Below are 13,910 nucleotides of genomic sequence, written 5' to 3' on the forward strand. Positions count from 1 at the left end.
CTCAGGGAATTAGACCAAAGTTCTCAATTGGTACAAAATATATAGAGTACTGCAAACACTACAATTACTTAGGTTGAAAAATAAGCTCAACTGGACACCTTAATGAGGCAGTGAATGAACTGAGCGAGAAAGCACGCAGGGCATTCTACGCCATTAAAAAGCAAATTCAAATACCTATTAAAATTTGGCTAAAACTAATTGAATATGTCATTGAACCAATTGCACTTTATGGCAGCGAGGTGTGGGGTCCACTTGCAAAACAAGATTTCATCAAATGGGACAAACATCCCATTGAAACCCTGCATGCAGAGTTCTGTAAGATTCTCCCCAGAGGGAGGGAGGGAGAGAGACGGAGGGAGGGAGAGAGACGGAGGGAGGGAGAGATAGACAGAGGGAGGGATAGACGGAGGGAGGGAGGGAGGGATAGACGGAGGGAGAGAGAGAAAGAAAGAGACGGAGGGAGGGAGGGAGGGATAGATGGAGGGAGAGAGAGAAAGAAAGAGACGGAGGGAGGGAGAGAGAGACGGAGGGAGGGAGAGAGACGGAGGGAGGGAGAGAGAGAGACGGAGGGAGGGAGAGAGACGGAGGGAGGGAGGGAGAGAGACGGACGGAGGGAGGGAGGGAGAGAGACGGAGGGAGGGAGAGACGGAGGGAGGGAGGGAGGGAGAGAGACGGAGGGAGGGAGGGAGAGAGACGGAGGGAGGGAGGGAGAGAGACGGAGGGAGAGAGGGAGAGTTGGAGGGAGGGAGACGGAGGGAGGGAGAGAAATGGACGGAGGGAGGAAGAGAGAGACGGAGGGAGGGAGAGAGACGGAGGGAGGGAGGGAGACGGAGGGAGGGAGGGAGAGAGACGGAGAGAGATGGAGGGAGAGTGAGACCGAGGGAGGGAGAGCGAGACCGAGGGAGGGAGAGCGAGACCGAGGGAGGGAGGGAGGGAGAGCGAGACCGAGGGAGGGAGGGAGGGAGAGCGAGACCGAGGGAGGGAGGGAGGGAGGGAGAGCGAGACCGAGGGAGGGTGAGCGAGACCGAGGGAGGGAGGGAGGGAGGGAGAGCGAGACCGAGGGAGGGAGGGAGAAAGAGGGAGAGAGAGAAAGAAAGAGACGGAGGGAGGGAGGGAGAGAGAGACGGAGGGGGGGAGAGAGAGACGGAGGGAGGGAGAGAGAGACGGAGGGAGAGAGAGAGACGGAGGGAGGGAGAGAGACGGAGGGAGAGAGAGACGGAGAGAGACGGAGGGAGAGAGACGGAGGGAGGGAGAGAGGGAGAGTTGGAGGGAGGGAGACGGAGGGAGGGAGGGAGGGAGGAAGAGAGAGAAACGGACGGAGGGAGGAAGAGAGAGACGGAGGGAGGGAGGGAGAGAGACGGAGGGAGGGAGGGAGAGAGACGGAGAGAGAGGGAGGGAGAGAGACGGAGAGAGAGGGAGGGAGGGAGACGGAGGGAGGGAGAGAGAGAGAGACGGAGGGAGGGAGGGAGAGATAGACGGAGGGAGGGAGGGAGAGAGATGGAGAGAGAGGGAGAGAGACGGAGGGAGGGAGAGAGGGAGAGAGACGGAGGGAGGGAGAGCGAGAGGGAGAGAGACGGAGGGAGGGAGGGAGAGATAGACGGACGGAGGGAGGGAGGGAGGGAGAGATAGACGGACGGAGGGAGGGAGGGAGGGAGAGATAGACGGACGGAGGGAGGGAGGGAGAGATAGACGGACGGAGGGAGGGAGAGAAAGAAAGAGAGGGAGGGAGGGAGGAAGGGAGGGAGGGACGGAGGGAAGGAGGGAGGGAGAGATAGACGGACGGAGGGAGAGAGAGACGGAGGGAGGGAGGGAGAGAGAGACGGAGGGAGGGAGAGACGGAGGGAGAGAGACGGAGGGAGGGAGTGAGAGGGAGGGAGGGAGGAAGAGAGAGAAACGGACGGAGGGAGGAAGAGAGAGACGGAGGGAGGGAGAGAGACTGAGGGAGGGAGAGAGAGAGAGAGAGGGAGGGAGGGAGAGACGGAGGGAGGGAGGGAGAGACGAAGGGAGAGCGAGACCGAGGGAGGGAGGGAGGGAGAGCGAGACCGAGGGAGGGAGGGAGGGAGAGCGAGACCGAGGGAGGGAGGGAGGGAGGGAGAGCGAGACCGAGGGAGGGAGGGAGGGAGAGCGAGACCGAGGGAGGGAGAGCGAGACCGAGGGAGGGAGGGAGAGCGAGACCGAGGGAGAGCGAGACGGAGGGACGGAGGGAGAGATAGACAGAGGGAGGGATAGACGGAGGGAGGGAGGGATAGACGGAGGGAGGGAGGGATAGACGGAGGGAGAGAGAGAAAGAAAGAGACGGAGGGAGGGAGGGAGAGAGAGACGGAGGGGGGGAGAGAGAGACGGAGGGGGGAGAGATACGGAGGGGGGGAGAGAGAGACGGAGGGAGGGAGGGAGAGAGAGACGGAGGGAGGGGGAGAGAGAGACGGAGGGAGGGAGGGGGAGAGAGACGGAGGGAGAGAGAGACGGAGGGAGGGAGGGAGGGAGAGAGAGACGGAGGGAGGGAGGGGGAGAGAGGGAGGGGGAGATAGACGGAGGGAGGGAGGGAGAGAGACGGAGAGAGACGGAGGGAGGGAGAGAGACGGAGGGAGGGAGGGAGGGAGGGAGAGAGGGAGAGTTGGAGGGAGGGAGAGTTGGAGGGAGACGGAGGGAGGGAGGGAGGGAGAGAAACGGACGGAGGGAGGAAGAGAGAGACGGAGGGAGGAAGAGAGAGACGGAGGGAGGGAGAGAGACGGAGGGAGGGAGAGAGACGGAGGGAGGGAGAGAGACGGAGAGAGAGGGAGGGAGAGAGACGGAGAGAGAGGGAGGGAGGGAGACGGAGGGAGGGAGGGAGGAAGAGAGAGAAACGGACGGATGGAGGAAGAGAGAGAGGGAGGGAGGGAGGAAGAGAGAGAAACGGACGGATGGAGGAAGAGAGAGAGGGAGGGAGGGAGGGAGAGAGGGAGGGAGAGAGAGAGACAGGGAGAGGGAGGGAGAGACGGAGGGAGGGAGAGAGGGAGGTAGAGAGAGACGGAGGGAGGGAAAGACGGATGGAGGGAGAGAGAGACGGGGATAGGGGGAGAGGGAGAGAGAGACGGGGAGAGAGAGACGGCGGGAGGGAGAGAGAGACGGAGGGAGGGAGATAGAGACGGAGGGAGGGAGGGAGAGAGAGACGGAGGGAGGGAGGGAGGGAGAGAGACACGGAGGGAGGGAGACACGGAGGTAGGGAGGGAGGGATGGAGAGAGGGAGAGGGAGAGAGAGACGGGGAGAGGGAGAGAGAGACGGGGAGAGGGAGAGAGAGACGGGGAGAGGGAGAGAGAGACGGAGGGAGGGAGAGAGACACGGAGGGAGAGCGAGCGAGACGGAGGGAGAGAGAGACGGAGGGAGGGAGGGAGGGAGAGAGAGACGGAGGGAGGGAGGGAGGGAGGGAGAGAGAGACGGAGGAAGGGAGGGAGAGAGAGACGGAGGGAGAGATAGACGGAGGGAGGGAGGGAGAGATAGACGGAGGGAGGGAGGGAGAGATAGACGGAGGGAGGGAGGGAGAGATAGACGGAGGGAGGGAGGGAGAGAGATGGAGAGAGAGGGAGGGAGGGAGAGAGAGGGAGAGAGACGGAGGGAGGGAGAGCGAGAGGGAGAGAGACGGAGGGAGGGAGGGAGAGATAGACGGACGGAGGGAGGGAGGGAGAGATAGACGGAGGGAGAGATAGACGGACGGAGGGAGGGAGGGAGGGAGAGATAGACGGACGGAGGGAGGGAGGGAGGGAGAGATAGACGGACGGAGGGAGGGAGAGATAGACGGACGGAGGGAGGGAGGGAGAGATAGATGGACGGAGAGAGAGAAACGGAGGGAGGGAGGGAGAGATAGACGGAAGGAGGGATAGACGGAGGGAGAGAGAGAAAGAAAGAGACGGAGGGAGGGAGGGAGGAAGGGAGGGAGAGAGACGGAGGGAGGGAGGGAGGGAGAGAGAGACGGAGGGAGAGAGACGGAGGGAGGGAGAGAGACGGAGGGAGGGAGGGAGTGAGAGGGAGAGAGAGACGGAGGGAGGGAGGGAGGGAGAGAGAGACGGAGGGAGGGAGGGAGAGAGAGACGGAGAGTGAGACGAAGGGAGGGAGGGAGAGACGAAGGGAGGGAGAGAGAGACGGAGAGTGAGACGGAGGGAGGGAGAGTGAGGCGGAGGGAGGGAGGGAGGGAGATGTAACAGGAACGGGTCACGGGCGGTGACCCGTTCCTGTAGGTTCATGCTCTACAACATTCGCAGAGTACGACCCTGCCTCACACAGGAAGCGGCGCAGGTCCTAATCCAGGCACTTGTCATCTCCCGTCTGGATTACTGCAACTCGCTGTTGGCTGCGCTCCCTGCCTGTGCCATTAAACCCCTACAACTCATCCAGAACGCCACAGCCCGTCTGGTGTTCAACCTTCCCAAGTTCTCTCACGTCACCCCGCTCCTCCGCTCTCTCCACTGGCTTCCAGTTGAAGCTCGCATCCGCTACAAGACCATGGTGCTTGCCTACGGAGCTGTGAGGGGAACGGCACCTCCGTACCTTCAGGCTCTGATCAGGCCCTACACCCAAACAAGGGCACTGCGTTCATCCACCTCTGGCCTGCTCGCCTCCCTACCTCTGAGGAAGTACAGCTCCCGCTCAGCCCAGTCAAAACTGTTCGCTGCTCTGGCACCCCAATGGTGGAACAAACTCCCCCACGACGCCAGGTCAGCGGAGTCAATCACCACCTTCCGGAAACACCTGAAACACCACCTCTTTAAGGAATACCTAGGATAGGATAAAGTAATCTTTCTAACCCCCCCCCCCCCCTTAAAAGAGTTAGATGCACTATTGTAAAGTGGTTGTTCCACTGGATATCATAAGGTGAATGCACCAACTTGTAAGTCGCTCTGGATAAGAGCGTCTGCTAAATGACTTAAATGTAAAATGTAATGGATCAGAATCATAACTGTACTTCTACTTCTCTCCTCCAGGTTGCTGAGCTGAAACAGGAGCTGAAACTACGGTGTCTGACCGTGTCTGGCACCAAGATGGACCTGATCGAGAGGCTGAGGAACTACCAGGAGCAGAACGGTGGAGGTCGAGCTGGTGTTACTGCTACTGTAAGCCCTAAACCCAGCCAACCAACCCCACCGCAAGCCTCAACCGAACCTGCTGGCTCCATCAGCCCTGCCCCCTCCCAGGCCGGAACTAATCCCCACACCCACCATTCAGGAGAGGCAGCAAGGAAGATACCCGCTTTCTCATTGGCTCAGAGTGCCGCTCCGGCCTGTATTATGAGGTTTGGCAGTACGAGCTCCTCCCCTCCACTCTCCCCCACCCTGTCAGAACGGTCTCTGGCGGTGATGAGCCCCGACGAGACCAGCTGTAATGGAGACGTGTTCGGGGAGATGGTGAGCTCTCCCCTGACCCAACTCAGCCTGCACCCCTCTCCACAGCACCCCTCCCCAGCCTCCATCAAAGAGGAGAACCAGGGTCACTTATCCACCTGCAGCCTCTCCCAGTCCCGGCCTTCTACCACCAAGCTTCAGCCTGCCGCCCCACCTCAGGAGCCCCTAGCCGGGGCAACCATGGAGGCCTCCCCCTTGGACAAGGACCAGATGCTTCAGGAGAAGGACAAGCAGATTGAGGAGCTGACACGCATGCTGAGGCAGAAACAGAGGCTGGTGGAGAACCTGCGCTCCCAGTTGGAGCAGGGGCTACAGACTGGAGCAGTGAGAGAGATGGAGGGAGAAGAGATGGAGGGAGTACAGGGAGTGGTGGTGAACGGCTATGCCCAGGAGGCCCAAACCACCCCCATCAAAGCCTCTACCATCCTCCATCTCTCTCTCACCAACACAGACATGGTGAGGGTCAAGAATGAGGTAGAGACAGAAGAAGGGATGGAGGGAGTGGACGAGGCTCAGCCGACACAGTGCTCTCAGCAGACCCTGCTCAAACTGCAGCAGATCCCCCGGATACAGGTTGAACAACAGACACAACAAATACTACAGACACAACAACTGAAACAACAGCAGACACAACAACAGCAGACACAACAACAGCAGACACAACAACTACAACAACAACAGACACAACAGCATTCCAAACAGCTCCAGCAACAACAGACACAGCAGATGCAGCAGCAGAAGACTTCGGCCCAGTTGTTATTCCAGCAACAGCAGCAGCTGATCATCCAGCAGACTCAGCAGAAACAGCTCCAGCTGCAGGCCAAACAGCTGCAGGCCAAACAGCTGCAGGCCAAACAGCTGCAGGCCAAAAAGCTGCAGGCCAAACAGCTGCAGGCCAAAAAGCTGCAGGACCAACAGCTGCAGGCCAAACAGCTGCAGGACCAACAGCTGCAGGACCAACAGCTGCAGGACCAACAGCTGCAGGACCAACAGCTGCAGGCCAAACAGCTGCAGGCCAAACAGCTGCAGGCCAAACAGCTGCAGGCCAAAAAGCTGCAGGACCAACAGCTGCAGGACCAACAGCTGCAGGACCAACAGCTGCAGGCCAAACAGCTGCAGGACCAACAGCTGCAGGACCAACAGCTGCAGGACCAACAGCTGCAGGACCAACAGCTGCAGGACCAACAGCTGCAAGTACTGCAGAGGAAGCAGCAGAGACAGTCCCAGAGACAGCAGCAGAACAAACAACCGAGTCAGACAGTCACCCCACAACAGGTACATTCAATCATTACAGCTCTCGATTGTACAGTCTGTAGATTTACAGTATAGTAATACACGCCGCCACACATCAGGTCCATATTTTATATTTAACGGAATAAACTTGTCTGAAACCTGAAGACTTCAGCTCAACAGGCAAACAGTGTGGCAAGCGGGGGAGACATGTTTCAAACCTAGTCGAACCTAGTCTCTTCCCCTTCTCTGTTGGGTCATTATCATTGGCTCGTGTCTGGGCCCTGTGTTTGAATATGCCTCTTTCCTACTCTATTCTCTTCAGGTCACTCCAGTCTTCATCAGCCAACAGAATGGCACCCAGGTCCCCGCCCAGACCTTCTCATTGGACCTCCTCAAGTCGGGCACCACGCCCACCCTGGTCACCGACGGCAATGGCAACCACTACCTGATAGCACTGACCAATAACAGTGCAGAGGGCCAAAACGGCGTGACCTCATTGGGCAAAACCAGTGGATCGCAACGCATCACACTGCAGGTACAGTTACACTGTAAATCTGCTATTAAGTGTTACAAGTCTCTATGTTGGTGAAATGATTGTGTAAGATGGTATCACAGTGCAGTAAAGTTGCCCTTTTTACTCTAGCGATTGCAGTCAACTCCAAGCAAGCTCCCCAGCCAATTGCCAGCTGAGATACTGAGCCCCGATACCCAATCAAAACAACAGTTACAACCAGGCCCTGTCACCCAGTTTATCAAAAAGGTATTAAAATGACAAAACATTGTGACCGAAACAAGGTTGTCTCTCACACACACAATATTAGCGGTCACCGTCTGTAAAAAAGGATAGGGGGTAAACCTGTCCCTCTGAGGACTAAAGTAGTTTGCTGGGTTGGATGCTGTATGGATGCTGTCTTGACTGACTTGTCACACACCACTGTCAACCAACACACTGGAGATCTTTAGGGTTCTTTAATGGGTAACTGTAGGTAGTGGTTCTACAAGGTAGAAAATATATTTTTAACCTTTTATTTAACTAGGAAAGTCAGTTAAGAACAAATTCTTATTTACCATGACAGCCTACCCCGGCCAAACCCTAACCCGGACGACGCTGGGCCAATTGTGCGCCGCACTATGGGACTCCTAATCAAGGCCATTGGTATAAAATACAGCCTGGAATCGAACCAGGGTCTGTAGTGACGCCTCTAGCACTGAGATGCAGTGCCTTAGACCGCTGTGTCACTCGGGAGCCCAAAGATACCTCTTTTACATATTATTGTGTACTATAATAGGTTATGTATGGCTATACACAGATGGACCTGAAATATACATACAATATAATCTAAGATATATATTACCATACAGTATACAATACTAATACCATAATACAACTCTAATAAGTTGCCACATTTACAAGCAGGCTGTACAATACAACAAACTGCATAGAGTAAATGCAATAATAACAGGACATATATTCTTGTATCTCAATCATAAACATAACTGCAATGCAATGAGTGTGTGAACCATAGAAAATAGTTAGCCTGGCCAACTAGCTAGTAGCATCGCCATTGCGAGCAGCATATAGTGTGATAAAACATCACATATTACTCACTATTAGATGCGCGCACAAATAACGTTAAACATGGTGCAACTTGTCGTCTTGTTGCTTCTGTGGCGAACTCACAAACTGCCTGTCTTCAACGCAACTCACTGACGGGGCGGGATTTACAATTAGCAGGCTAAAGAGAAAGTCTCTGATTGGATAGAAAATTAGGGGTGACTGAGGAGCTGTCGGGCATTCTAACTAAAGGGACTAGGGGTGCGTAGGGAAATACTCAATATGAATGAGTGGCCGTGTTAACACCTTCTTAAAATGATAACAAAAATCAAGACTGGCCTTATTTAATTTCCTCTTCTTCTTCACCCTCTCGTTCTGGAACAGAAGGTGGGTCTACATCTGGAAACAAATGGCATAACCAATGGGGTGCCAGAGCCCACTCAGTCTGTCTCCGCCCCGCCCAATCTCGATCCTTTCTTTGGCGAGGTGTCCAACTTGTCTGAAAGCCAAAGCACCTCTTCCCTTTCCCTCAAGGTAAGATATATTCTGCAATGATCATTCATGGCATGTCAACGTCATCTCATATTTGATTTTTCATTAGTCTCCATGTTTTTATTCTTTCCCCTTCCCCCATCCTTTCTTTATTCTCTGCTTCCACCCTTTCAGAGAGAAGTGTGTCCGACTTTTGACCGGCACACTTTGTTCACCCCTCCCTCTCCTGAACAGACCTCTTTCTCCTTCACTCAACGCCCCAAAGTATGTCCTTCACTCCTCCCATCTCCCTCTGCTCATGTTTATTCATGTCTTTTCTCTTTTCTTCTCTTACATACTCTTATCTCTTCTCTCGTTTTCTCTGTCCATCTGTATGCGTCGGTCTCGAATCAAATTTGCTCAAAATATTTTGGTAATTTTATAGTACTGTACATGTTTGACGATTTTGTTTAAACAACCATGAGTACTGTAAACTGTTCAAAATATATGTCCTTTTCTCCCAGGAGAACGGGCTGAGCAGTCAACAGATGGACGATCTGTTTGACATCCTCTTGAAGAGTGGCGGTAAGAGAACATAGCAGCACACACAACATAACACTCACATATACAGCACCAGTAAAACATTTGGACACCTACTCATTCAAGGGTTTTTCTGAATTTTTCACTCTTTTCTACATTGTAGAATAATAGTGAAGACATCAAAACTTTGAAATAACACATATGGAATCATGTAGTAACTCAATTTTTTTTTTTACAAATCAAAATATATTTTTCAAATATTTCAGACCCTTGATGTCAGCTTTGCACACTCTTGGCATTCTCTCAACCAGCTTCATGAGGTAGTCACTTAGAATGCATTTCAATGTAACAGGTGTTTGAGCCAATCAGTTGTTGTGACAAGGTAGGGGTGGTATACAGAAGATAGCCCTATTTGGTAGAAGACCAAGTCCATATTATGGCAAGAACAGCTAAAATAAGCAAAGAGAAATGACAGTCTATCATTACTTTAAGACATGAAGGTCAGTCAATCCAAAAAATTTCAAGAAGTTTGAACGTTTCTTCAAGTGCAGTCATAAAAACCATCAAGCACTTTGATGAAACTGGCTCTCATGAGGACAACCACAGGAAAGGAAGACCCAGAGTTACCTCTGCTGCAGAGGATAAGTTCATTAGAGTTACCAGCCTCAGAAATTGCAACCCAAATAAATGCATCACAGAGTTCAAGTAACAGACACATCTCAACATCAACTGTTCAGAGTAGACTGCGTGAATCAGGCCTTCATGGTCGAATTGCTGCAAAGAAACCACTACTAAAGGACACCAACAAGAAGAGACTTGATTGGGCCAGGAAACACGAGCAATGGACATTAGATTGGTTGAAATCTGTCCTTTGGTCTGATGAGTCCAAATTAGCATTTTTTTTGTTGTTGTTGTTCCAACCGCAATGTCTTTGTGAGACGCAGAGTAGGTGAACGGATGATCTCCGCACACGTGGTTCCCACTGTGAATCATGGAGGAGGTGGTGTGATGGTGTAGGGGTGCTTTGCTGGTGACACTGTCTGATTTATTTTCGAATTCAAGGCACACTTAACCAGCATGGCTACTACAGCATTCTGCAGCAATACGCCATCCCATCTGGTTTGTGCTTAGTGGGACTATCATTTTTTTTCCAACAGGACGATAACCCAACACACCTCCAGGCTGTGTAAAGGCTATTTGACCAATAAGGAGAGCGATGGAGTTCCGCATCAGATGACCTGGCCTCCACAATCAACCTACCTCAACCCAATTGAGATGGTTTGGGATGAGTTGGACTGCAGAGTGAAGGAACAGCAGCCAACAACTGCTCAGCATATGTGGGAACTCCATCAAGGCTGTTGGAAAAGTATTCCAGGTGAAGCTGGTTGAGAGAATGCCAAGTGTGCGCAAAGCTGTCATCAAGGCAAAGGGTGGCTATTTGAAGAATATAAAATATATTTTGATTTGTTTAAAACATTCTTGTTTACTACATGATTCCATATGTGTTATTCATGGTTTTGATGTCTTCACTATTTTTCTACAATGTAGAAAATAGTACAAATAAAGAAAAACCCTTGAATGAGTAGGTGTGTCTAAACTTTTGACTGGTACTGTATATCTTCATGTCTCACTGCCAGTACATGAGCAAACCCATTATTTTTTCATCCCCAACCAGAAATCTCTGGATTCCGAGCCAACCCAGACTCTTCCCTGGCCCAAAACCACTCCGACCCCCCCACCCCTCCCTCGTCCCCTCTCCACATCTCGCCGTCCACCACCCCTCCGGAGCCCTCCCTGCCCGCTGTGCCTTCCCAGCAGCCCTCGCCATCACCCTGCACAGGAAGTGGTCGTCTGGAGGACTTCCTAGAGAGCACCACGGGCACGCCCCTCCTGGGGGTGGAGCCTGATGGCGGTCTGACTTTGATTGACGACCTCCACAGCCAAATGCTGAGCACCCCCAGCATCCTGGACCATCCCCCCTCCCCGGTGGACATGGACACTAGCGACCTGGGCTTCTCCACCCACCCGGCAGGGCTTGACTTCGGGGACCCAGCCCTGGACAGCATGGACTGGCTGGACATCTCTATGGGTGGTGTAGGTGGGAGGACGAGTCTCGCCCCTCTCGGCCCCCACACGCCCCCCAGTGTGTTCTCAGCGGACTTCCTGGACAGCTCAGACCTCACTCTGCACTGGGACTCCTGTTTGTAGCTCTTACGGAGTGAGGAGTACGCATACTGTGTACAGGCTCTCTCTGTCTTATTCGCTAAGCAGGTCCACCACTCTGGACGTACACTGAGACGGGGAGTCTTGTCCTGCGTTCACTCTGCCCTCTCGTCATGTTTGGACAGGCTAGAGAGCAAAACTGACTTTAGATCAGAGGCAGTGTGTGAAGGGAATAGTGTGGAGTTTGGTCACGCTCTGACACATCCTTCTGGTGACAAAGGGTAACACATGTGAAAGGCAGCCCCGATGTGTCAGTGGTGCCTCTAACTTTGCACTTATGCTGAGACTGTTGATTGGTGAAAAGTTGTAATGAACACATCTCATTGGTGGAAACCTACTAATGAATCAAACCTCATTGGTGCAAACCAGGGGTGCGTTCAGTACGAAAGAATGGTGTTAAGTTTTCTCCATCAAATCATTTATCTCAACGAAAACTGTACTCCACTAAATGGCCAGTTGAAGAACAGTGTGATTATGGTGGCCCAGAGGGAGATTGTAAATGGTGTGTGCTGCATGAGTTTTACGATTTTAAATGGTCACACCCATATTGGTCATGCCACACCCACCAAACGAGAGCAAACACACCTCAAAGACTTTTGATGAACGGTACACACCGTTTTGGGGAAGCGTGTCATTCAGTACAAACTGTCACGCAACGTTAAATTGAACGCACCCAAGTTGATGAAATGAACCTCATTGGAGGAGGCAGTTACTGGAGGTGTTTGCTAGACGACTATGCATTTCTGTATATGAGGTGTGTATTATCGATTATTCATATTTTTCTTCCCGGTTGCTTAGAATAACAGGTAGGGTATAAAGGGGTCTCAGCTTCCCAAAAACATTTTTATGGAAAAAAAATAATAATATATATATATATATATATATATATATATATAATAATAATAATAATAATAAAAAAATGAAAACTTGAATGCGTCTTTGTTTTATTTTTTAGAAACCTTTTACATTGTAAATTATTTGGTGACTGTATTTTTATTTTAGCAAGGAGTCCCATTGAGACTAAGGCCTCATTTTCAAGGGAGCCGCGCTTGAACAGAATTTATAACTCTTCAGCTGCTATACGTGCAGCTGAACACACCATTGGGTGCACACTGCCTCCCAACAGGACACCTACAACTCCAAGTGTCGCAGGAAGTCCAAGAGGATCATCAGGAACCCCAGGCACGCCCTGTTCTCCCCACTTCAATCACTCAGACACGGGCTTCACAGGAGCATCATGGCAAAAACGGAGACTGGCTAATAGTTTCTACCCTCTGGCTAATAGTTTCTACACTCAGACCATAAGGCTGCTGAATAGCCACCACTAGTCAGTTAGCTCCCCTGTTATTCCCCCTATGGACTTTCTCTGCTCCCACCTCAATGACAGTCATCACTGTTGCAGTTAATATGTATATTATTACAATTTATTGTTTTTAATTTCACTTGGTCCCCAGACCCCCTCAATGGTCATTCTCCCCCTACCCCCTCAACAGTTCTTACTATGCCTCCACCCCAATGGACATTTACTTATTCATCACTGCCACAGTTATGATGTGTATATAGTCCTATTTTGGTTTATTTTTTATTACCATTTTCATTATTTTATTAAACGTAGTCCTGCATGTTGGAGCTCGAAGCCTAAGTTTTTCACTGTACCCTGCAATCACACCTGCAACCCTGTACATGTGAATATCAGTTCTACCAAATCTCTATCAACATGTTAAATGTGCAACCAGAGGGGAAACAAATCTAGATCACCTGTACTCCACACACAGAGATGCGTACAAAGCTCCCTCGCCCTCCATTTGGTAAATCCGACCATAACTCTATCCTCTTGATTCCTGCTTACAAGCAAAAATTAAAGCAGGAAGCACCAGTGACTCGGTCTATAAAAAAAGTGGTCAGATGAAGCAGATGCTAAACTACAGGACTGCTTTGCTGTCACAGACTGGAACATGTTCCGAGATTCTTACGATGGCATTGAGGAGTATACCCCATCAGTCACTGGTTTGTCAATAAGTGCATCGAGGACGTCGTCCCCACAGTGACTGTATGTACATACCCCAACCAGAAGCCATGGATTACAGGCAACATTCGCACTGAGCTAAAGGGTAGAGCTGCCGCTTTCATGTTGCGGGACTCTAACCCGGAAGCTTACAAGAAATCCTGCTATGCCCTGCAACGAACCATCAAACGGGCAAAGCGTCAATACAGAGCTAAGATTGAATCATACTACACCGGCTCTGACGCTTGTCTTATGTGGCAGGGCTTGCAAACTATTTACAGACTACAAAGGGAAGCACAGCCACGAGCTGCCCAGTGACATGAGCCTACCAGACGAGCTAAATTATTCTATGCTCGCTTCGAGGCAAGCAACATTAAGGCATGCATGAGAGCATCAGCTGTTCCGGACGACTGTGTGATCACGCTCTCCGTAGCCGACGTGAGTAAGACCTTTAAACAGGTCAACATACACAAGGCTGCGCGGCCAGACGGATTACCAGGACGTGTGCTC

General features: G+C 51.9%; 1 protein-coding gene across 12 annotated transcripts in view; it reads left to right on the forward strand.

Annotated features, from left to right (window-relative positions):
- Positions 1–12,927, forward strand: part of LOC139571274 (myocardin-related transcription factor A-like) — a 91,456-nt gene extending 78,529 nt beyond the window's left edge. For 7 of the 12 annotated variants that reach the window (XM_071393982.1, XM_071393983.1, XM_071393987.1 and 4 more), the window contains 7 exons: positions 4,957–6,648; positions 6,929–7,141; positions 7,250–7,366; positions 8,546–8,695; positions 8,828–8,917; positions 9,157–9,217; positions 10,848–12,927. In XM_071393982.1, coding sequence (XP_071250083.1) covers positions 4,957–6,648; positions 6,929–7,141; positions 7,250–7,366; positions 8,546–8,695; positions 8,828–8,917; positions 9,157–9,217; positions 10,848–11,380 — 2,856 coding nt within the window. In that variant the 3' untranslated portion in view covers positions 11,381–12,927. Of the gene's footprint in view, positions 1–4,956; positions 6,649–6,928; positions 7,142–7,249; positions 7,367–8,545; positions 8,696–8,827; positions 8,918–9,156; positions 9,218–10,329; positions 10,548–10,847 lie in introns of all 12 variants that reach the window. The other 5 variants (XR_011674264.1, XR_011674265.1, XM_071393984.1 and 2 more) reach the window with 5 other exon arrangements.
- Positions 12,928–13,910: the final 983 nt, after the last annotated feature.

The sequence above is a fragment of the Salvelinus alpinus genome, chromosome 3, assembly GCF_045679555.1.
Source record: "Salvelinus alpinus chromosome 3, SLU_Salpinus.1, whole genome shotgun sequence".
Lineage (NCBI taxonomy): Eukaryota > Metazoa > Chordata > Actinopteri > Salmoniformes > Salmonidae > Salvelinus > Salvelinus alpinus.